The 26,235-nt window shown below is 42.7% G+C and overlaps 1 protein-coding gene across 1 annotated transcript in view; it reads left to right on the top strand.

Moving 5' to 3' along the window:
• The window catches only part of artn (artemin), a 57,441-nt gene that overhangs the window by 13,519 nt on the left and 17,687 nt on the right, over positions 1 to 26,235 (top strand). The window contains exons 2-3 of the mRNA XM_074636958.1: positions 9,947 to 10,008; positions 21,388 to 21,562. Of these exons, the coding sequence (XP_074493059.1) occupies positions 9,947 to 10,008; positions 21,388 to 21,562 (237 nt within the window). The remainder of the gene's footprint in view (positions 1 to 9,946; positions 10,009 to 21,387; positions 21,563 to 26,235) is intronic.

Raw genomic sequence — 26,235 nt, 5'->3', positions numbered from 1 at the left:
TCTGACGAATTGAGAGTTTTCACACCTGTAGTTTGTTTGCTCTGGTCTGAATCAGGGACCAAATTGTTACAATGTTGCATATTGCCTCGAGTTTGGTGTGTGTTCACACGGCAGCGTTTACAAGCGGACCAAATTTTTGGTGTGCAAAGAAGCTGCTCTCCAATTGGTCGGAATTTCCATGCGGGAAAACTCCTGGAAGTAAACAAAGAAGAGCAGACTTCCAGAACGCAACAGTGGAGGGACAACTAAGCTGCTTGGTTTTGGCCCTGTTCATCTTTTCTTTTTGCCTTATAGCAATTTTTCAGTCAAGCCAAACAATACAGTTTGAAAATGAGGCGCGGCTGCGACTGGAAAACAATGCATTGATGCACTGGAGTCATTGAAGGCGCATATCAAGACGTACAGAGGACGGAGAAGGAGGCGTGCATTAACCCTCTTAAACTGTGACATGCTCATCGGCCGGAAAAAAAAAACATTCCCGGAGCTGTATGCTAAAGAGTGAGTAGATTTTGGTATTCTTGTGTGTTGTCGAAAGTTGTGAGCTTATATAATCATCTGACCAAATCTCTATGAGGCACTGCACCTCCCCACGAATCCACGTCTGTCCACAATTATTCATCTTGCTGCATGTTGTAGAAATGAAAGGCTTACAATCCTACCCATAATGCACTAAGCTGCTTGCTATCGAAGCTTGTTTAATACAAAAAGGCGCAATGCTCCAGTTTGGCCGGATTGAGGTCGGATCAAGTTCTCACCACAAACGAAGAGTACCGAGACCGTACCGAGGCCACCCCTTCAAGGAGGTCTCTAGGTTTGATTGTTTTGGTGATGCACCTGAGTGTGATTGCTGTGTTCACACCTGCCCAAACGCACCGCACCAAGAGGGTAAACGCTCCAGGGTTCCATTCAACCCAACTTAACAAGGCAGGTGTGAAAACGCCCTAAGATATCTCATTACACTTCGAACGAGGTGTACAACAAGTCATCCAACCACATCTAAAGTGTTTCCAACGGATCTGAAAGGCAACACTCAAAGGCAGTGTGTCTTCTATCATAGCATCCTCTGGCTGCATCCCACTGCCTCCCTGATCTCTCTCCAACTACTCTGTGTCTTGGTAGTTTTGATGGTTTTTGGACAGTCTCTCCTTGAATGCATTCATGGTAATGCACTTGGTTGTCCACCTTATTCTGCCATCAGGTTTCAGATGCTGTTAAGGCTGGAACAAGTTTCTCCAAGCTGCATGTTGGCAAACATACACAGGGGTTGTCGGAGATGTTTGTGTGGGTGTTTCTTGTATGCCTGTAGGTATTTTAACTATTAAAAGAACAGTGTGTAGGATCTGTCGGTGAGGTGAGGAGACCAACTGAAGCCTGTGCCAAGCGTGTTGGAGAGCTACGGTGGCCGACGCGAAAAGGCCAATGGCCCTCTCAAGACCCATCTAGAGCAGTCAGTGCTTAAAGTGTGTGTGTATGTGGGAAGTGAGTGGTGAAGCAAGAGGGAGAGAGCAGCGGCGACGGAAGCGAGCAACATTATCGACATCGGCCAAAGGAGGAAAAGTTAACAGAGTTTGGTTTGTCCGTTCTGGGCTACTGTAGAAACATGGCAGAGCAACATGGAGGACTCCATGAAGAGGACCCGCTCCCTATGTAGATGTAAATGGCTCATTCTAAGGTAACGAAAATACAACGATTCTTATTTTCAGGTGATTAAACACTAAAGAAAACATACTCATTAATATTATATTCCATTTCTGCCAATAGAGCTCCCTAAATGCTACACACTGGCACCTGCTGATTGCAATTATCCATGTGGCAAAGTATAAGTGTTGCCTTTGCACCAAGAACACAGTAGGCAGAACAATGGCAGAGAGGAAAAGAAAAATGAAATGTTCAGACGGCGAGCTCCAGGTCCTGTCTGACGAGGTGTAGAGGCAATCCTCAAAACTTCAGGCAAGGAATTTAAAGGTGACAGAGAGAAATTAAATCCCTATTTGGGATTTAAAATCCCATGATCACTGAAAAGTCTGGGCCTGACACCCCTTATAAATATGCTTCAGTTACCACCAACTCTCTGTAGAAGCTAATAATTTCACTGTAACTGTTCGTGGCTATTAGCGCTGATCTTTGTGAATTGGACTGCTTTTGCAATGAGGCTCAATGCTTTGAAAATTACACGGTTTCTTTTTGTCTCGCTTGTGCAGGTTTAATTGCTCCAGAGGTTTCAAAGGTTTCCTCAATTACCACGTTCGGATCATAATTTCTCATTGATCAACACTTTGATCCATGACAAAATATCAATTCAACAAATTATTTTTTATATACTGTGGATGTTGATAGTGCAACAATCATGCTTCCAAGTTGATGAACATTTGATTTCAATGATCCCATTTCAGCCACTACTGGTAAAGTTAGTTTTATGCAGCACTTTAGTATTCAGTACCGTCTCTTTTCATTAGATGTGTACAAAAACCTTAGAGGAGTGTTTATTTAAAGAGTGTGTAAAATGATTTGGATGAACTTTTAGTCAAACACAGAAATGCCCTCAGGTTGTTGCATGAAAACCTGCAGACAGAATAGAATTTCCCCTCAGGGTGACAATTGTGTGGTATCAGAATTCAGAAAGAGGACCAGCTTGGCCTTCCTCTGGTGACGTGGCATCAAACTCCAGCAATTTTGTCTGAATGCTTCACATTGTCTTTCTCACTGAGTTGATACAGCGGACATATTTGTGAGGGGAATATGAAGTGTTTGTAATAGATGAGGTTTGACTGTAGTGAGTAATTCATTTGTTTTTACTCACAGACACTTAAAAAGTTCCAGTGCTGACCAGTCCCACAGTGTGTGTGTGTGTGTGTGTGTGTGTGTGTGTGTGTGTGTGTGTGTGTGTGTGTGTGTGTAGCTATCTTTGTGGGGACCAATTGGAGTTTTAGACCTTCAGAGTGAGGACATTTTTGCAAATTGAAGACATTTTGGCCAGTCCTCACCTTCAAAGGCCTGTTTGAGGGTTCAGACTTGGTTTTAAGATTCAGGTTAGAATTAGGTTCAGGTTAGGGTAAGGATATGGGTTGGGGTCAGGTATTTAAGGTTATGGTTAGGGTAAGGGGCTAGGTAATGCATTATGTCGATGAGTGTCCTCACAAAGATAGAAGTACGTGGCTGTGTGTGTGCGTGTGTGTCGTTGCTGCTGTCAGAGAGGTGTTACCAAGAGATGTAATCATGTACAAACATTCCTGTGTGATGCCAGGAAGGTCTTTTATGGCCTGTTGCGTAAAAGACAAGTTTAATCCATGTTATAGGCTGTGTTTTCGACCTGTACATGGATGAATCTTTTGTCTGATAACCTGATCAGGTAACAGGTTACGAGGCAAATTTGTGATTTGTGATTTTGGGCTGTACAAATAAAATTTACTTGACTTAACAATCCCTGTTGGCAATCAATGAGTTTGGATATTAATGTAGATTAGATATTTGGCAGCCTTGGACACTTGACTGTTGGTGGGTTATGATTGGCAGAAAACCAAAGAAAAGTTTGACAGCTGGTGTAGACATTGTTAATGTAATTGGCTGATTCAAAAGCATTTAAAATGTTTATGTGTGTTCCATGCTGGTAGTTGTGGCCCTGGTTTGGACCATGGTTGACGTTGGGAGACAGGATTTGCACTAAAAAAATGTCAATCTTACTTCATCCAACACTTTCATATTGTGGGGTACAATGAACATTTCAGTCTCGAGGAGCCACAAGTGGGACTGTTAAGCATTTAAATATTTGCTGTCATTACCATAGATTGATTACAGAATAGGCCTCGCATTCTGATCTCATTGGAGGAGGTATAAATAGCACAATATTTTAAGGACATTCTGCGTGTCGTGATAATGCATTTTAGGCTTCACGTGTCATTCACACGCCACGTCGTTACATTGAAACTGTCGCAGTTATGTTTACGCAACAAAACCACCTACTTAGGTTTAGAGAAAACATCATGGTTGGGCTTAAAATAACTACGTAACATAAGTACAGAAAACACGTGACTAACGTAACGTAACTCAACAACACTTTCGGACACAAACACCGGTCCTGTGTTTGTTGGACCCATCCACGTCCCCTCCCTCCCACCATCAGCAGTCTCTTTCCTCTGCGTCACTAGCTGTGAGGGTGGCATAATCATGCTGATGCATTTGCATTGCAGTCAGTACAGACTACATGGCGTACACATGACACGCCAAACGCAACAAAGGAGTTGTTATTGCATGCAGAGTGACTTACAAATTACCGTGTCATTCATATGCCATTTGGTGAGACCGGGCTGAGCCTCTACTACAGGAAAACAGAGTTAAGATACACTTCACCTTTCTCATCTGTATCCTCAGTCTGGTCTATTCTGAACTGTAGTAGCTGCATGCAGGCTTGACATTAGTGTGTCATTGCGGGCTATCATTTACACACACACAGTCGGTGTTGTGTAATGTGATCCAGATCTCCTCCTGTACCCAACTCTCCATCCATGTCTGCTTCACTGACAGAAGTAGAGAGAGGCTGAGCTATTTTTAGAAACATCAAGTTGTAAAAAAGAAAAAAAAACTAACAAACTTTAACAACTTTACTTTTGCCGTCTTATTTTGCTATTTTTACATCTTGGTTGACCTTTTAGTGTTTTATGGACAAAATCATTGTATCTGCATTATTCAAAGGTTCCACTGACAGTATACGGAGACTCTGCATTTCTTTCTTAACTCTGAGATCTTCTGGTTGTAATTTCTTTTTATTATGGGGAGTGAACTTAAAAGCCTCTGTGTTATTTTATCATGCTGTAAAATGTAGTATAAATATTTTGGATTGGAGCTCAGATCCTTTCAAGGATGTTGTATGCTTTGCTCATTTTTATTGGACCTGTTCATTACTGTTTCAGAAAATGTTGATCAAGTGAATCCTTTTCCAGTGGATCCTGCATTATTTAAAAACTGGAGTGATCTTTCTTTTAATACAAGAGCTGCATCATAGCAATGTGCCTCCTGTTCTGCCTTCAGTATTCACTCCTGGAGCTAGTCTAAAGTCTATGGACCAGCTGGTGTCAGAGACGGCAGGTCACTTTCCGCTCATTACATGCATAGTGTCTTTTCAAAATAAACTTCCAACGTAGGTTTACTTAGTTTTTAGGTTTACTCGAGCAACATAAATACATGGTTATGTGTGTGGCTGAGCATTTAGATTAGATCCTGATGGGCAGGTTGGCACTTTGCATGGCAGCCTCTGCCATCAGTGTATGAATGTGTGTGTGAATGAGTGAATGCTGACATGTCAACCCGGTCTCACTCCCAGCTCATCAAATACCGCAGATTGCGCAGCGCCCCTCCGCATCGGAAACCGACGCATGGAGGCACCCTTTAGTGACAGTATGTGACGAACCGGGCTTTCAACTAACTCCAATGTGAACCCGCGGCTTTATTCAATGGTCGGAGCAAGTGACGTAGTATTAATAGCGTGAGAGTTCGTTCAGGCGGGCAGTAGCGAAGGTGGATGGGTCAAACAATCACAAGACTTTCAACCAGGAGACCGCCATTCATGTCCCGTGTGAAACTAAAAGTTAAACGACTTATTTTGTCACGACAGTCGTTAGTCACGTGACTCATATATACTGAATATATATATATATATATACAGTATATACAGTATATGGGAGGCTGCACAGTGATGCAGTGGTTAGCACTGTCGCCTCACAGCTAGAGGGTCCCATGTTCAAAGCCGGCTTGGGGCCCTTCTGTGTGGAGTCTGCATGTTCTCCCCGTGTTAGCTTGGGTTTTCTCCGGGTTCTCCGGTTTCCTCCCACAGTCCAAAGACATGCAGGTTAGGTTCATTGTTGACTCTAAATGTCCCGTAGGTGTGAATGTGAGTGTTAATGGTTGTCTGTCTCTATGTGTCAGCCCTGTGATAGTCTGGAGACCTGTCCAGGGTGTACCCCGCCTTCGCCCAATGTCAGCTGGGATCGGCTCCAGCCCCCCCCAGAATAGGATAAGTGGTTACAGATAATGGATGGATATATATGAAAAGTTGACGCTTGTCGGAAATTCACAAGAGTGAAACTCTGATGTCCAAGTGCAAGTGAATGCAGCGAGAGCTGATGCTGCCCGCTACCGCTCCGTTTTCTACCAGCGCTGGCAGCTTTCTGTGCACTCCCGCTACAGGCCACACACAACGACTGCTCAGGACTTTTTTTCTTGCTAAATGTGTGTGTAGGGTTGACAACTTCCTCTAGTAGAAATATAGAACGGCTGCAGATTAATAGTGGCGGGTTTTTGTGTTTAATAATAGTAACTCGTTTTAGGAAGGCTATAACTACAAATTTATTCTGCATCTGATTTTTGGGTGTGCGAGCTGCCTCTTTGGGTGGCACAGGCACACCCTGGCACACCCGTGGCTACGCCATTGTTGCACAGCCCTTGCTTGACATGATGTAGATCTTTAAAACAAGTGAGTCATCCGCTGACAGCTGGTCATAGGCGTGCTTGCAGGTGTTATGAGCTATGTGAGCTGGGCAATTAGCTTTCGGAATGCGGTTGTTGGCACTCAATAACTGATAAACAGAGTGGTGTTTTCCAAAGTTGACATTGTGTCCAGTTCATGCTTTTCCAGACAGTTCATCAGAGCTTAATGTATGCCATTTACAGTTTCTTCACCATCTTCATAAAAGTCAAATAACTTGTAGTTCACTCTCACACACACTGGAAACATTTGATGAAAATAATACACAGGCTCACCTTCGCTAGGAATAATTCATGCAAAATATCCAGCACAGTCTCTAGTTCTGAAACATTCATAGTAATCATCTCAGCTTTCATTCTTCCGAAGTGCATCTTGACAACATTTGAGTCATGAAACAAAGCACCTTTGAGTTTAACAAGACAGTCAGTGCTGATGTAGCTGAGTCCGTGTTTAACCGTATGCTACACATAACGAAGCTTCATAATTTTGTCATTTTCCGCAGTAGATGTCACAAAGAATGTACCGATATTGCTTGCACCTTTAGGTTCCATACTGGACAAACCAATTCAGCCCAATATAGGGGACCTCGCGGCTCATAGCAAACCTACTTATTACTATGAACTAACTACTGCTGTGACACATTTTTGGCTGAATCGGCCTATTAATATGGGTCATTGAGAGCTAATGAAAGTCTATAGAGGATGATCACAAAGACAAACTACTTCTTTATTTGCATGGTGCTCATCAATATATATTATATATATATATATATATTATATATATATATACATATATATATATATATATATATATATATATATATAATTTGTTTGTGCATGTAAAAGTTCTGCAAAGTTATAAGTCCAGGCCAAAAGGAGTTCCTCTCCCCCACAGAAACAGTGCTCCTGAACTGCCTGAAACACCTTGCTTGAAGTCTCGCCTTTTCTTCTGTAACATGGTGATGTCACCAAGTAACACATTTGCAAAACGACTAGTTTGGCACATCTTCAAAACAAAGCTAGTCAGATTGGAGCTGGAGTGGAGTCCGAAGAGCTTGGTTCGATGACCAATCACTACAGTGGGCCACCTGACCAATCATAGCAGACTGGGCTTTTCGAGTGTTTCAGACAGAGTGTTTCAGACAGAATGTTTCAGACAGAGTGTTTCAGACAGAGTGTTTCAGAGGTGCTGCAGCACAGTCAGTGTGAAAAAAATGAAGCGTTTTTTGAACATTAAAGCATGTACCAACATTAAAGCAAGTATGAACCTGAAATAAGAATAATAGCAAAGAGTATAGAAGCCAAGTGACGAAACTCTGGTGTTTTTTTAACAAGAGCCGTGGCTGCCATTTTGGACTGAAAACACTTATTATATTTCTAATATTTTTATTGTTCAACACAGGCCATTTCAGTAGAATATGACAATATATGACTGGCGTCCGGTAGTCGCTTTTAGTCCAAAATGGCAGAAGCTTAGCTTTGCTGCTGGGCGCTGATGTTGCAATGGAACTAACAGTTGACTTTCGCTTCTTAGCGATATACGTTCTTTGACATAGGCCCTCTTTAACAACTAACAACTTATCTGTTGTTAAGTTGCCCTCTTAACAACAGATAATGGTCAATAGCAGTGGCACAGCGAGGCAAGCTTACAGCACAAGTTGTGATGTGTCACTTCATCACGATGGCACGATGCAGTGGCCAGCCACCTGGTCCAATGATGTTTCCCAAACCAAACGGATGGATTGGGGGGTGTTGAGAACAACAAGGAATACAGTGGTTGTGTCAGATTCTGGCAAAAGAAGGCTGCACTCCTCAGCTGCATTTGGACTGGGACAGTCATCCATACAATGGATTGTTCTTAACAGTTCTTGAACTGTTGACTTTGTTGATTTTTTTTTTAATTTATATTTTAAAATGACAGTGTAATCCAAGTAGTCAAATGATTGCCCGGATTGAAATCTTCAGTCAAATCTTCATGCACACCTATACAGTATATATAGCTTGGTAAGAGGTGTTGTTTACTTTGAGGACGTGTTGCTGGTCCTCTCAAACCACAGTCACCATTTGTTGCTTAAAAAAAGATGAATGAAAGACATTTTTAAAGATTACAGCGGGGTTTTGAGTGATGATCAGAGGTTCAGAGGTCTTCATGGGTCCACTCGCCCCATAGTATTCAAAACCCGACTATATTGAGTCTCATCGGGTCTGGTAGGTTCCAGCCCATTTAAACACAGGGGCCAGACTGGAGTCTGCTGTTGTTTTAAAGGGGCCTGTTAAATCACCTCTGCAACTAAGGCCCCTCCGAATGTGGTATAAGCATTAAAGGCAGGGTCGGTGATCTTGAGAAACTAGCAAGAGTACACTAGATTTAAAAAAAAATAGTTACCCCAGTGTTGCCAACTTTTTTTCCAATGAAAGTAGCTAGCAGCACTAGCCAAAAGTCCCTAAATCTAGAGAGAAAGTTGCCAGGTCGGCAACACTGGCAGTCCGTCCCTTCAGACCTCCCAAAGCCACTCCCCACTTCTCTTTTTTTGTCAGAGCATTTGATTTATTGTCTGCTGTCAGGATGTAAAGAGAATTTCAACAAATACTGTAAAACAAAAATTGTTTCTGAGATTTTTACCAACCCTACCTTTAATATCTCAATGCGTCTTGTGTGCATTCACACCTGTACTTAGAGCTGTCCACTTGATCGGATCACCCAAGACGCATGTTTATTTCTGAACATGGCCAAAAGCTCTGATTTTGGACCTGATAGTTCACATACTCGTGCCCTGGACCGCCCAGCCTCTCTAGTGGAGCTGTTAAGTGGCCAATGGCAGAAGACCGAGTTACTATTAGGCAACTTGATGCCGAACTGAAGACACAACCACTTAAGTTGAGTCCGAGACTTAAGTTCAGATCTGAGAAGTTTTGAGATTGATTGAAGAGTCGAAATGGGCTTGAGACCAAGTCAAGACAGAGATAAAAGAATCAGTAGTGGCCATCCAATCACAAACTAAATATTGCCCGGTGTTACACAGTAGCGTTACCTGTAGTTGTAAGGTTTTCATAGCTAAGGTGTGAAGAGAACATTAAGCTTTCACAATAACATTAACTTCCTTTTCTTAATCAGATGGGTTATGAAAAAACATTACCTCTAAATTTATGTCTCTATAAACACCAGACAGCATTTATGCAACATGCTGCTCTGAAATGCTGTGGAAGTGAAATGTGTCATCCTGTCTGAGTGAACTGAATTTGCTCTCAGGGCCCATGGCGCTGTAGTAAACAGAGCATGAATCATCGGTGGAACTCTTTTGATTAATAAAGATTTAACAAAAGCAAACGTACCTTGTTATTACAGTGAAGGAAAGCCGGAATTCCTCCTGGAAAGATTCCACAGGGCATTTAAAAAGAACAGTTAATAGACTACTGAATGAGGAGTGCTTTTCTTTATTATAGTCATCATTATTTTCCTTTTTTTCAGATGGAAAAACCTGGTGGAGGCAGGAGGCGTCGACTCCCCAGCATCACCTGAAGAACTGGAAGGTGAGCATGTTCCCATAAGGTCAGGGTGTGTTTCACAGCAAAGCAGTCGGTTTGGTTGTCAGCTGGCCTGAGATGCAGTGGTCAGTAAAAAGACTAATGCCACCCCTAGTGCCGTAAACACTCATTCAATACATACATTATACTTTTTTCTACAATATATGTTTATAATTATATACCATAAAGTTGTGTCCTAAATTACTTTAAAAGGTTTTCCATCCATAAACGAACCTTTCCAGTACAGTTTAAGGTCCCAGTATGCTTTAAACAAACTAGGTCGTACAACATGTGCGAATGAAATGGAGCAGAGTTTCTACCTATTCTAAATAAAAAGACTGGTCTTTGACAGGACACATATATATATATATATATGTGTGTGTGTGTGTCTAAAAAATAATAATATATATATATATATACACACACACGTATATATATATATATATATATATATATATATATATATATATATACTGTATATACTAGGGCTGTCAATCGATTAAAATATTTAATCACGATTAATTGCATGATTGTCCATAGCTAATCGTGATTAATCGCACATTTTTTATCTCTTCAAATTGTATCTTGAAGGGATTATTTGAAATCAATGAACAACACCAAAAAATGACAGATATTGTCCAGAAACCCTCACAGGTACTGCATTTAGCATAAAACAATATGCCCAAATCACAACATGGCAAACTGCAGCCCAACAGGCAACAACAGCTGTCAGTGTGTCAGTGTGCTGACTTGACTATGACTTGCCCCAAACTGCATGTGATTATCATAAAGTGGGCATGTCTGTAAAGGGGAGACTCGTGGGTACCCATAGAACCCATTTACATTCACTGATCTGGAGGTCAGAGGTCAAGGGACCCCTTTGAAAATGGCCATGCCAGTTTTTCCTCGCTAAAAATTTGCGTATAAGTTTTGGGCGTCTTTTAACCTCCTTCGCGACAAGATAGTATGACATGGTTGGGAACCATGGATTCCTCAGGTTTTTTCTAGTTTTATATGAAACCAGTATCTTCACTCTAGCTTTAAAAATAGAGTCCAATTCAACATAAAAATCGCAAGTTGCGTTAATGCGTTAAAGGAATTAGTTGCGTTAAAAGAAATTTGCGTTAACGTGTTATTCTCGCATTAACTTTGGCAGGCCAAATACATACATACATATACTGTATGTACAGTATACTATATGTATGTATAAAATGGTTCGTTAAAATAGTTATGGACCAGACCAGCTAGGACAGACCAGACCAGGTGAACATCCTTTGTGACCAGGAAGGAGCATAGTGGGGTGGCAAGGGGGTGCCTCTGGTCACACACAATATTGTTTGCCTTCTTTATTGTTCTGTCTCTGTAGATGCATTCCATACTTGGTAGTGTAATCCCTAGCAGTTTGCTGGCCGTTGTTACAGTTTTTCTGTGGCTCAGTAGCACTACCAAACCAGCAGATGATACCCATGGTAAAAAGACTTTCCATAAAGGCACAGTGAAACCTTTGGAGAATTGTGTTGTGGACATTAAAGAATAGCAATGTCTTTAAAAAGTAAATTTTTTGTTGTGTCTTAGTACTTATGAGGTCAGTCCACAGCTCCCATTTAAGTTTGTGGTCGAGCACAATGTCATGATACCTTAATCTGTGACAAAGTGTATTGGCTCCTCATTGATAAAAGTAGCAGTTTTATAAAATCAATGGACATTTCCTTTGTTTTAAAGGTTTTACTTCTCACACCAATTTAGGAAGGAGTCAAGAACTGGCCCATGCTCCTCCTTACTGTCCAGCCAAGTCTCAATGACCACCAAGACACAGGAGCTCCGATACTCATGCAGGTAGCGGGGGTTGGCTGACAGCTCATCTGTCATCACTCTCAGAGACTGTGTGTTGATGAGCAGAGGCCTGGACGAGGCAGGATTTGGTTGTTAGCGAGGTAACTTCAGGGTTAACCCTTCAGGGTTTTCCGTCCTACGAAGGTGGATCACTTCTTACCGAGGTAGATCGCCATGGTAACTGCTGCTGAACAGCTAACCTGCTCCACAGCAGGTTATGTTCCAGATAAGAGATCAACTTGTATAAAAGCACCGCCTGCTGACCAATCAGAGCTCGTAATCGTTTGATAATATTATACACATATGAAGAAGTTACAGTCTTAATCAGACTAAAAACAACATAGTTTAAACTGACAAATGCAGGAAGGACAGCTGGATTTATGCTGTGGGTGTTTGAATTATGTTTTTATATATTTTTTTTTACTTGGTCTTGAGTCCGTTTCTCACCGCCGGAGAGAAGGACGCAGCTGAAAGAAGGTTGAAATAGTCATACACATATTTTCCAAAATGAGCATAATGAAATGTAGTCTATTAATCCATTACGCTACTAAAAGCTATTTATAGCTCGACGACTATATCTGACTTTTGAGTGTTGAGTGTTAATAAGTCTGTTAATTTACACATTCACACATCGGGAGTTTTTTCTTTCACCAGCTGTCCTTCCTGCATTTGGCAGCTTCAACTGTGTTATTTTTAGTCTGATTAAATGTCTAACTTCTTCGTATTTGTCTAATATAGTTTACTCTTCCTGTGTAAAATGTGTCTCTCTGCCTGCCTGTCTGCTGACAGTAGACAGGTCCATGTCTGTGATTGGTCAGATGCTGCAGACACTGCCCCGTTCATGTGAACGCGCTCGTAGCCAGACTGAGAAACCCTGGGTTGACTTACCGAGTTGATAACCAGCTTCGTAGGACCGCTAAGCGGGATCTCGTTCGTTACGGTTAGTGAAGCCAGATAACGAGAAGATAGCCTGGGTATGTTGAACTCTCTTCGTAGTACAGGCCTCTGGGTGGTAGGCAGAGGGAGTTTGTTTTTCAGCCTCTTTGGTCGGGGAAGAATGGCGCCCTTACATTCCCATTTCCGCTACATCTGTGTAGTCTCTCTTTGAATTTGATCTGATGCAGTTCGCTATCGAGTCTATAACGGTTTGAGTCTATAACGGTTTGAGTAATCAGGAGCTGTGTGATGTGCATAACAACAGTACGGATTCGTATGAATGCTGGCGCTACGGCGCCAGCAACATAGGCATGGTTGTGTCCTTGGGTAAAGTATTTAGATCACCGCAAACAGTCCAATCACGCACCATAAAGCGAAACCCGCGAAGATGATAAAAAACAACGACATCCACACAACCAACACCATAAACTTACAAATGCCAAGCGGGAAATGCAGCCGGGTAGCCACGGAGCAGGAATAGGCTACATATGATGCTAAAATTTCTAAATGTTCTACCCATGTTAGTACTCATGTTGTTCCCATCACTACTTCGCCCCCCAGCAGCCACCCTATGATTGCGTTGTCAGGAAGGAAGTTTCAGACGCTGTAAGACGATCTGACAAGCTGTTCGCTTGATGCATACTGAGGTTTTCAGCCTCGTGCTCATGAATGAAAGAATGTATGAGAATCAGAAAGAAGAGTAGACCAGTAGGATTTGTCTGGCAGACTGTTGGGATATACGTTTCACCATCAGCCAGTTTCCACTACATTGCCCATCTGATCTGGGCCTTATGTTCCTGCCAGACACTGCAGAGAAACTCATTTCATAAGTGATGTTAAAATATTAACCTTACCTGCACAATGGGAAGGTGTCACGTGTCAATTAAGTAATTAAAGAGGTGCAGGTGTTGGCTGCAGGTATCCCACAAGACCGAGGAGACGGGGCCTCTATAGGCTAAAAGCCAGACACAGAGAACGCAGACACAATCTCCATGTCAAAGAGCTCATGGTACAGGATGGATCAGCTTTCAGTTTCCACAATGATTGTAACACCGTATATCACTAAATGAAAAGCAAATACTAAATAAAGTCCTGGCAGCATGGTTCCAGGGATGGCAGCGTTGGTCATCAGTCTGTCACCACTGTGGTCCACACTGATATCTTGACTATTGAATGAATTGCCATGGAGTTAGGTTTAGAGGTTGGATGAATCCAAATGCTTTCGGTGATTGCGCAGGAGTTTAAGAGTTTTCATCTAGCTGGTAGCTAGCAGGTTGAAGCTTTCAGCAATCTAGTGAAATATCTCCCTATTTACCAAATGGACTGGCACAAAGAGGATTTGACTTCTAGTAGCACTATGCAGTAAAGGTTTTAAGAGTGAGCCAACTTGTTTGTAGTAGTTGTTTGTTAGTATCTAATGCACGCTAAAAAGTACAGTCCTGTTGGTGGTTTCAGGCCATTTCACTGGTCGGTGAATAGTTAATGTGCCAAGAAATGTAGTAATAGGCCAATAAAAGCAAGGATGAAGACTTCTAGCAAGCACATATGGACATAAATACATACAATATAGGTTACACATTTTTCCAAAACTGCTGTGAAAAGGTTTTATTAGGAAGGAAATGCATTCTTTTGGCAGAAGTGGCATCATACGAACAGATTCAGCTCAAAGGACAGGACTGAGAAATATGTGGCGAAGTGGGGAGACTACTTGGAATACATTGCTCATGTGGACAGACCTTGAAGTAAAGCACACACCATCACACAATACTTGTATACACAGCACACACACACACACACACACACACACACACACACACACACACACACACACAATCTTTATGTGTCTGATAATTGATTGGATGCTTGTAATTAGATTAGACCATGGTGCAGATGAATGTAGGAATATATATTTGATTTGTCTCTTTTATTTATTTATTTTTTTTTGCATTTTATTTGTATACTAGGATATTGTAGATATTATTGTTAAATACATTCATTTATGTCATTTATTTATTAATTATTATTTTTATATTAATATTGTTTTGGGAGTTTACCCCGGTGGACGAGAGGGTCGCCTCCCTACGCCTTCGGGTTATGGGGGGGAAAACTCTGACTGTTGTTTGTGCGTATGCACCAAACAGCAGTTCGGAGTATTCGGCCTTCTTGGAGACCCTGAATGGAGTCCTGTATGGGGCTCCAGTAGGGGACTCCATAGTTCTCCTGGGAGACTTCAACGCGCACGTGGGCAACGATGGAGACACCTGGAGTGGCGTGATTGGGAGGAACGGCCTCCCTGATCTAAACCCGAGTGGTCGTTTGTTGTTGGACTTCTGTGCTAGTCATGGATTGTCCATAACGAACACCATGTTCGAACATAAGGATGCTCATAAGTGTACGTGGTACCAGAGCACCCTAGGCCGAAGGTCGATGATCGATTTTGTAATCGTATCATCTGATCTGAGGCCGCATGTTTTGGACACTCGGGTGAAGAGAGGGGCGGAGCTGTCAACTGATCACCATCTGGTGGTGAGTTGGGTCAGAGGGTGGGGGAAGACTCTGGACAGACCTGGTAAGCCCAAACGCGTAGTGAGGGTGAACTGGGAACGTCTGGAGGAGGCCCCTGTCCGAGAGATCTTCAACTCACACCTCCGGCGGAGCTTTTCTGGCATCCCTGTGGAGGTTGGGGGCATTGAACCCGAGTGGACGATGTTCAAAGCTTCCATTGCTGAAGCTGCGGCGGTGAGCTGTGGTTTTAAGGTCTTAGGTGCCTCAAGGGGCGGCAACCCTCGAACACCGTGGTGGACACCGGTGGTCAGGGAAGCCGTCCGACTGAAGAAGGAGGCCTTCCGGGATATGTTATCTCGGAGGTCTCCGGAGGCAGTTGCAGGGTACCGACGGGCCCGAAGAGCAGCAGCCACTGCCGTGACGGAGGCAAAGCAGCGGGTGTGGGAGGAGTTCGGAGCAGCCATGGAGAAGGACTTTCGGTCGGCACCAAAGTGCTTCTGGAAAACCATCCGGCACCTTAGGAGGGGGAAACGGGGAACCATCCAAGCTGTGTACAGTAAGGATGGGACACTGTTGACCTCAACTGAGGAGGTAATCGGGCGGTGGAAGGAGCACTTTGAGGAACTTCTGAATCCGACCAATACGCCCTCTATGGTAGAGGCAGAGCTGGAAGCTGATGGGGGACCATCATCAATTACCCTGGTGGAAGTCACTGAGGTAGTCAAACAACTCCACAGTGGCAAAGCCCCGGGGGTTGATGAGATCCGCCCAGAAATGCTGAAGGCTCTGGGTGGGGAGGGGCTGTCTTGGATGACACGTCTCTTCAACACCGCGTGGAAGTCGGTGACAGTGCCTAAGGAGTGGCAGACCGGGGTGGTGGTTCCCCTTTTCAAAAAGGGGGACCAGAGAGTGTGTGCCAATTACAGGGGTATCACACTGCTCAGCCTCCCTGGTAAAGTCTACTCCAAGGTGCTGGAAAGGAGGGTTCGGCCGATAGTCGAACCTCAGATCGAAGAGGAACAATGCGGATTCCGTCCTGGCCGTGGAACAACGGACCAGCTTTTCACTCTCGCAAGGATCCTGGAGGGGGCCTGGGAGTATGCCCATCCAGTCTACATGTGTTTTGTGGACTTGGAGAAGGCATATGACCGGGTCCCCCGGGAGATACTGTGGGGGGTGCTGCGGGAGTATAGGGTGAGGGGGGCACTTCTCAGGGCCATCCAATCCCTGTACGCCCAAAGCGAGAGCTGTGTTCGGATCCTCGGCAATAAGTCGGACTCGTTTCCGGTGGGGGTTGGCCTCCGCCAGGGCTGCGCTTTGTCACCAATCCTGTTCGTGATATTCATGGACAGGATATCGAGGCGTAGTCGGGTGGAGGAGGGTTTGCAGATCGGTGTGCTGAGGATCTCATCGCTGCTTTTTGCAGATGATGTGGTCCTGTTGGCATCATCGGTCTGCGACCTCCAGCACTCACTGGATCGGTTCGCAGCCGAGTGTGACGCAGTCGGGATGAGAATCAGCACCTCTAAATCTGAGGCCATGGTTCTCAGCAGGAAACCGGTGGTTTGCCTACTCCGGGTAGGGAATGAGTCCTTACCCCAAGTGAAGGAGTTTAAGTATCTCGGGGTCTTGTTCGCGAGTGAGGGGACGATGGAACGTGAGATTGGTCGGAGAATCGGAGCAGCAGGGGCGGTATTGCATTCGCTTTACCGCACCGTTGTGACGAAAAGAGAGCTGAGCCGGAAGGCAAAGCTCTCGATCTACCGTTCAATCTTCGTTCCTACTCTCACCTATGGTCATGAGGGTTGGGTCATGACCGAAAGAACGAGGTCGCGGGTGCAAGCGGCCGAAATGGGTTTCCTCAGGAGGGTGGCTGGCGTCTCCCTTAGAGATAGGGTAAGAAGCTCAGTCATCCGTGAGGGACTCGGAGTAGAGTCCTTGCTCCTTTGCGTCGAAAGGAGCCAGTTGAGGTGGTTCGGGCATCTAGCACGGATGCCTCCTGGGCGCCTCCCTTGGGAGGTGTTCCAGGCACGACCAGCTGGGAGGAGACCACGGGGAAGACCCAGGACTAGATGGAGAGATTATATCTCTACTCTGGCCTGGGAACGCCTCGGGATCCCCCAGTCAGAGCTGGTTAATGTGGCCCGGGAAAGGGAAGTTTGGGGTCCCCTGCTGGAGCTGTTGCCCCCGCGACCCGATCCCGGATAAGCGGTTGAAGATGGATGGATGAATATTGTTTTGCATAGAGGAGTTTGATTTGTCGACCAAAATGTGACAAATAAAAAATCAATAAAATACTAATCACAAAAAAAGGAAGGAAGTGCATTGAACACTTTAGTTAGGCCTCAGTGATGCTGCCACTGCTCAGGTATTACTGTTTTATTTCATTAAAACTGAGCCTCATGGCTCTACCAGCTGCTAACAGGCCACAACACACCTGCCTGCAGGGATGCAGACCGTACCTGAAACTGAAAGCTTGGCCAGCTTTCCGTCCTCGATCCACCCATCCCCTGTGGTGTCACACACTCCACCCCGTGGTCAGGCCTCCTCGGTCAGGTCCACTCTGGTCCTCTTCTCATGTGAACAGTTGTGCACGGAGCTTAATGTAAGTTTCAGCTCATTTAGGTGAACAAATAAATGGCAGACATAAACTATACCAAAAATCTTCAGAGATGAGGGTTATCATTCATTGTCCATCGAGGTCTCAACAAGAAGTCGCTCTTTGCATTCATCTCTATTGGCATCTGTCCTCTGGCAGGCTGCTTTTATTATGCAAGACCTGCACTCTTGTGACTGACAACCAATCAAATAAGACATGACAATCTGTGACTGTGGTGAGAAACGGTGAATGTAAACTGCACCCTGCTAACGTTTTCAAAATCCGGCTATCACACTATTTGGTCTTTCAGAGGTTGCAGCGGTCTTGGTTTTAAAGGTAGAAGAAGATGAAGATACTGGTATCATATTAAACTAGAAAACTTAAGGAATCTATTGGTACCAACCATGTCATTCTAGCTTGTTGTGAAGGGGGCTAAATAATTCAAATAAAAAACATGCAGTTTTTTTGAATGCAGTATAAATGGTATATCTGAATATTTCTGCAAACTGGGGTCCCTAAACAGTCTTGGATTCCATAGATTGGCCCAATGAACCCAACTGTATTCATGTGTGATGATGTTAGTCCCCATAGAAGACATTTCATTGAAGTGAGACCATTTTTTTTTTAATTTGACCTCACTGTATAAAATGACCTGTGGTGATCTCTAGGATAATCACAGCCTCATGAAACTTTCGGGCCACAAACTAGAGACCTAGAGCATTCAGAGGATGGATGGATCAGACTAGAGACCTAGAGCATTCAGAGGATGGATGGATCAAACTAGAGACCTAGAGCATTCAGAGGATGGATGGATCAGACTAGAGACCTAGAGCATTCAGAGGATGGATGGATCAGACTAGAGACCTAGAGCATTCAGAGGATGGATGGATCAGACTAGAGACCTAGAGCATTCAGAGGATGGATGGCTTTCCTAGCTAGATTGTCAAAAAAATAAGTGTCAAAAGTTTTTTTTTAAATCTAAATCCCATGTAACCCCACCATATGATACAATGAAGAACATGAGACCACATACAGTATATCAAGCAGCACTGAGCTCATACAGAAAAAATACAAGAAATAACTTAATAAAATAACATGACACCGTGGGTTGGTTTTCCTCCTGTCCTCCACAAATTTTTGAGACACCAGCCGCCCCTGGTGTATACATACTGTTATACTGTATACATTAAATGCATCAATGATTTTAACCCAATAATATCATTTAGATTTTTCTGAAATAGGCCATCCGGCATAATGAGTACTATTAGTTTTGGTACTTGGTACCAAGTATATTTGGGTGGTAATACTTTTGTACGTTTGAATGAAACACTTTTACGTGTTACAGAGGATTTCTACACTGTGGTATTGCTACCTTTTCTTCACTGTTATATATATATATATATATATATATATATATATATATATATTTATATATATATATATATATATATATATATACCATGCATGCGGCGATGGATTCGTGCTTTTGGGTGCTCCAGTGAGGTCAAGTCAAGTCAAGTCAAGTCAAACTTTATTTGTTTAGCATGTTTAAAAGAAAACGCAGTTGACCAAAGTGCTGAACGTGTACATAATAAAAATTAATGCAAAGCAAACAGCAATATGAACAGAGCAAAAACAATGACCATAATGTGCACATGACATCAGTAGAAGTGTAGTAGCACAACAGAAAATTAACTTAATCAAACGCCAGCGAGAAGAGGTGAGTCTTCAGCAGCGACTTAAACGATTCTACGGTCTGAGCAGTTTTAATATGAAGAGGTGAACTGTTACAGAGATTAGGGGCCGCCACCGCAAAGGTTTGGTCGCCTCTGTTTTTGAGTCTAGTTCTGGGGACATCCAGGAGCATCTGATTGGTCGACCTCAGTGCTCTGACCGGAGTATGGAGGTGCAATAGTTCTGATAGATAAGGTGGTGCCAGCCCATTTAAAACCTTAAAATCAATCCAGAAACGGAGGAAGCCGGTGGAGGGAGGCCAGAACCGGTGATATCTGATCACAGTTTTTTTTTCCAGTCAGAAGGCGAGCAGCTGGATTCTGTACTAACTGCAGCCGGTGAGGAGACGACTGTTGTAAACCCACACACAAAGAATTACAGTAATCTAACTGAGAGGTAATAAAGGCATTATGGGTAACTCTCTCCAGATCCCTGGAGACAGATTGGCCTTTACCTCAGCCAAAAGCCTGAGCTGGAAAATGCTGGTTTTTAAAACGGAGCTAATTTGTTTTTCAAAATTGAAGCTGCTTTCAAAGTAACGCTGAGATTTTTAACACTAGTCTGTTTCTGAGAGGCCAAAGAGCCAAGAATGCCCCCCGAGTCGTCTAATAGGTCAGAGTCGTCTCGTAGGTCAGAGTGTCCAAACATAAGGATCTCAGTCTTATTGTGGGAATGCTGATTCAGCATTCTGCTACTGCTACTACTGCTACTGCTACTACTACTACTGCTACTACTGCTACTGCTACTACTACTACTACTACTGCTACTACTGCTGCTACTACTGCTGCTGCTACTACTAATACTACTACTACTACTAGTGCTGCTGCTACTACTGCTGCTGCTACTACTACTACTACTACTACTACTACTACTACTACTATTACTACTACTGCTGCTGCTGCTACTACTGCTGCTGCTACTACTAATACTACTACTACTGCTGCTGCTACTGCTGCTGCTGCTGCTGCTACTACTAATACTACTACTACTGCTGCTACTACTGCTGCTCCTTCTGCTACTACTACTACTACTACTACTACTACTACTGCTGCTCCTTCTGCTACTACTAATACTACTAGTAATACTAATACTACTACTACTACGATTACTACTACTACTGCTACTACTGCTGCTGCTGCTGCTGCTACTACTACTACTACTGCTCCTTCTGCTACTACTTCTACTACTACTATTAATACTACTACTACTACGATTACTACTACTACTGCTGCTGCTACTACTAATACTACTACTACTACTACTACGATTACTACTACTGCTGCTGCTGCTGCTACTAATACTACTACTGCTGCTGTTGCTGCTACTAATACTACTACTGCTGCTGCTACGATTACTACTACTACTACTACTACTACTACTGTTACTGTTACTGTTACTACTACTACTGCTGTTACTGCTAGTATTCCTACTGCCTCTATTCAATTCAATTAAATGTATTGGATGTCATCCGCAAAACAATGAAAAGGAATATTATATTTCCTAAAAATGGACCCCAAGGGCAGCATATACAAAGAAAAAAGGATAGGGTCCAAAATGGAGCCCTGAGAAACCCCACAGGTCAGTGGTGCTGCAGCAGAGGAACACCTGCCCAGTTGAACTGAGCTCCTATCCAACAGAAGAATGTGTAACCCTGACTGCATGTGTCTTTGTGATCGTAAACTCTCTCCTGCTGGATGATTTTATGATGAAGTCATCAACCCCTTACCAACCAACCAGCCTGCTGACCAAAGTAACACCGTGTTCCTTGATATTATCAGGTGATGCTGTGGGTGGTGGCATCGCTGCTGACACTAGTGGAAGATGTGTTTTCTGAGGAGGACAATAAAGAGGCTCAGTCAGACCTCCAGCGTGTCCTCAGCCAGCCCTCCGTGTCTCCTGCTGAGAATCTGGAACAGGACAGCAGGGTCCACACACCCTGGCATAAAGCCCTAGGTAAGTATTTAATTTCCTCATTGCATGGATACAATCTATTTGTTGTTGTTCTTTTACTTCTTTTTATGATTACACTTAAATGCTGGTAGTTCAAACTGGACTATACATATACTGTAAAGACAGCTCATGGATGGAAAACATCCCATCAGTGTTGAAGAGGGCAAACCTTATACACGTCAGTCGTTTTATTAGAGATGGAAAGAGCCAAACTCTAGCTAGGCTTTTATTATGAAATGAACCATCCTTCCCCTGTGGTCACTCACCCACTCTGCAAATTGTCCACAAAACAGGCTGGTTTCCTTTTCCGCTTCCATCAGTGAGTCATTATGATTTTCAGTTGGTTCACATATCTGTATCTTGAGGTTAGATGCCTCGTTGGAGTCAGTACAATGAATATAGAAATATATCAAATTAAACTATAATCCAATAATGTTAAATATCCTAATATTTAGGCTAATATTGAGGTTATTATTAGCATAGATATCCTAAATATCACCTCTCATTTGGAGACAAAAAGCTGGTGTGCACAATGTAAATCATTAATGTAAGTCTTTAGGGAATTAATATGAGTCACTGCATGTCCTCACACAACATTTTTATCTGCCAATCATTCAGCTTTACTTTGGTACAGTACAATAAATTTAACATTTCATTAAATTAATCTGACAGTCAAGGACTGAAAAATTCCATAATAACCTTTCAGCATATTGTAATTCAAGTGTTCTGAGAGAAAACTAGACTTCTGCTCCTCCTCATGGCTCTGTTTTCAGCCTTTAGAACATCAAGCCTGTGACGGGAGACTTTGACCAATCACAGGTCATTTCAGAGAGAGAGCGTTCCTATTGGCTGTTCATTCAACCGCGGCAGCTGTCAATCACACGCGAACTCCGACCAAACGGTCAAACTAGGCAGCGCTGATCAAATATCAATCAATATTCTGTTACTGTAATGCCTATTTCTCTCCTCAGATGTTCTCAGAATCATCTTGTAGTGCACGGTTTAGCTGTAATATGAGAAAGTGTGTTCTGGCTGGTGGGCGGTGCTTGGTATTTCCTCAACTGATCTCAACATGGCTGCTGGGTCACAAACTTACGGTACGGTTGTGTGAAGGTTAGGAAATCTTTGTGGTTAAAATAAACCAAGGCTGAATGTTGGTAGGGCACAGGAATGTAAAGGTGGTCCACCATGTCAAAGTTACAGGCTTTGTTGACCTTCACCCCAAATTCCACCCGGGAAGTTTTGCTCTATAACAATGTCACAGTAGTTCTGCCTTTACTGCTGACAGACAGGAGCCATCATTGTTACAGCAGCTAGACCTGAGCATTTGTTGTTTGGGAATTGAACAAAAGACTGATGCTGTCTACCTTAATGACCTAACAAATACTCTATGTGTCTTTTTTGTGAAATGATTATAGAATTTGAGATATATAAACTATCCCTTACAGCAATACTTAGAAAAATGTAGTATTATTTAGTCTGTTGGGAAACTTTATAAGACATGCCCAGTGGGAGCACATAAAACATTGTCTTCTATTTCTGCGTAGGGGCCATGTTACCCGGGCTGCCTGCAGGCATACACTGCTTGGCCTTTAGAACCTTGGGAAGGGAACTCTTCATTTCCATCCTTCACTGTAACATTACTCATTTTTTGAGCAGCTAAGACGCTGAGAACAAAGCTTCATAAATCTGAGATGGAGGCCATAAAATGGCAGCGTGTCACTTCTCCATGACTAGCCTCTGGAAATTTGCCTGGTAGTTTTCAACACAGAGCGTGGCCTTGGTCAACTGAGCAGGGGCCCCTTGGTACGACAGGGTAGAAATAATCAATCCAATGTGCAGGTTTCTGTCATGCATCGTAGTCCTGACTGTGGACTGTATGTCTGTTTATTTTACCAGTCAGTTTGGTAAGTAGCCAAACCAGAACTCAGTCTCTTTTATGATAAATAATACCTGACTAATAATATCTATAATGAATAAAAAACTGAAATAAAAGAAGGTTTGAAGTAAGCCATCCCCTGACACATCCGAGACCCGTTGACTAAGTTATTATTGAACCAGTTTAAAGGTGTAAACTTCATCATCAGTCTGATCTGGCTGTTTTAATCATTAATTATCTTTGTCTTTACTATTATTTATTATAAAAAGAAAATAATTACTTTTACATTACTTTCCCCGAAATGGGTTTGAATGGCAAAAATAAGTACAAAGTAATAATGGACCAGAATTAAAGGCAGGGTTGGTAAAATTCTAGAAACATTTTTTTGTTATATTAGTTGACATTTTCATTACATCCCAACACCAATCAATAAATCAAATGCTCTGACGAAAAAAAAAAAATCTGGTATCTGTGGCTGTCGCAGGACTGTAATAAGCCCATCTAATCATTTCATTCGGCCCGAATGTAATGATTAAATTGGCTACCTGCCTGTCTCCCTACCTGCCTCTCTCCCTACCTACCTGCGTGCACTCTGCCAGTGCACTCGTTGCTCATCACTGCGAGCTTGACAGCTTTGAGTCTTACAATAGCCATGTATTTTCCATTCATAATGATCATTTTGGGGGCGTGGCTTTGGAGGGAGGCCTGAAGGGACGGACTGTCAGTGTTGCCGACTTGGCGACTTCCTCTATAGTTTTTAGGGACTTTTGGAGCTAGTGCTGCTAGCTATCTTCATCAGAAAAGAGTTGGGGTCAGTGTATCTTTTGGTCATTCAATTTCCCTTTCACAAAAGGATATTAAAATACAAAAAATTAGTGGTTATTTGATTTTCATTTTAAAATACAAAAATTAAAATGAAATACAAGGCGTTTTTCTTTATCAGGGTCAAAAAGGGATGATCTAAACTAAACTTTTCTATTTCTAAAAACAAAAAATAAAATCACTAGAAGACAGAAACAGAAAAACGCCCATTTCTTCATATTCTGCGACCAGAAGTTGTGTAAGAGCGCGTATGAGGCAAACATCCATGGTATGAGGACGGTGATGTGTACGACAGAAAAAAAAGCGAAGCCGAAAAGAGATGCTATAAAAATATTCATAGATTTTTCCGGATTAAAAATCACCAATATAATGCAAAAAGATATTTTTCCAAACTAAGTGTTGTAGTATCATCAGGAAGAGGCCATTTATGTGTGAAGTGATTTTGACGGTACTACACTGCATATGACTGAAGTTATTGAATATTTTTATAGCATCTCTTTTCGGCGTTGCACTTTGTAGACGGTCCCTTACCACTCGTCTCACAGCCGGCTGCAGATAGAGACCAATGTTATGTGTCCAGCTCGGAGGACGGCTCATTGTGATTAAAATGAGGATGTAGCTCGTCGTCTACCTTACTACGGTTAGAAAGAGCCGTCGTCGGTGTTTTAACAACGTTTCGGTTATGAGTTATTGATCCAGGAAGTTTGAATCTGTCAATATCTTTCACACTTTATCAAAGTTAGTTTTTCTGCAGTTATGTCTTCTTCCCTGAGACACACTCTTTTATTGTTTCTAAAAACTACATACTGATCCATGTCCATCACCTTCAATTACACAGCAGCACCGTCCTCATACCATGGATGTATGCCTCATATGCACTCTTACACAACTTCCGGTCGCAGAATATGATTGGTTGGATCATTTTTAAAAATCTAGTGTACTCATGCTAGTTTCTCAAGATCGCCCACCCTGTCTTTAATAATAATGCCTACTACAAGGATGTAAAAAAAAAAGGATATTCACTCCTGGATGAGACAATCAAAATATAGTTTCTAAAATTCTGTAAAAAAAAAAAAAAAAAAAAGTACAGGAAGATCTGTAAGTCATGTTGTTTTTCACCATGTTTACCGTTATTGAGGAGCGTTGCTTTCGGACGGAAAAATAGAATACCTAATGCTTCCGGCCACGGCCGGCACTGGCGCAGAGGCATTATGTTCTCGGGTTATCCGTCCGCCTGGTCCATTATCTGGAACTAGATATCTCAGGAACGCGGATTTCTTCAAATTTGGCAAAAAAACGTCCACCTGGAGTCAAGGATGTACTGATTCGATTTCAGTGGTCAAAGGTCAAGGTCACTGTGACCTGACGTCTGTTCCATCCTCGTGAACGTGACATCTCAGAAACGCCTGGAGGGGATTTCTTCAAATTTGGCACAAACGTCCACTTGGACTCGAGGATGAACCGATTAAATTTTGGTGGTCACTGTGACCTCAACACATTTTTGACCATAACTCAAGAATTCCTATGCTAATTATGACAATTTCACACAAATGTCTAACAGGATATGATGATGCAGTGATGACATTTTGGACAAACATGGATGTAAACTGCAACTTGACTGGTTGAGTAATACAACTGTGAGTCACTAATTCTAGTTTTCCTCCCGTATCTGATGGGACATGCCTTCTCCCCCAAGCCTATGAGCAGAAAGAAAAGAGGCACAGGAAGGGTTACTGTACAATTATTGTAGTGTTTGGAGCAGATACTTCATGTCAGTCACTGGTGATACTGACTTTATTCTTGTGGTGCTGTTGGGCAAATCTAAGTTGTGTTCCTCCTTCTGAAGCTATATATATGAAAGCGATGGAATGGAAAATATTACACTGACACACTGGATCATCACACTAAGATTGTCCCGTGACTGCACTCTCACTAAAAACAATAATAATGTTTAGTACATGATTGCCTGAACATT

The sequence above is a fragment of the Sebastes fasciatus genome, chromosome 5 (assembly GCF_043250625.1).
Source record: "Sebastes fasciatus isolate fSebFas1 chromosome 5, fSebFas1.pri, whole genome shotgun sequence".
Lineage (NCBI taxonomy): Eukaryota > Metazoa > Chordata > Actinopteri > Perciformes > Sebastidae > Sebastes > Sebastes fasciatus.
Note: the sequence above shows the minus strand (reverse complement) of the source record. Positions and strands in the feature narration are given on the sequence as shown.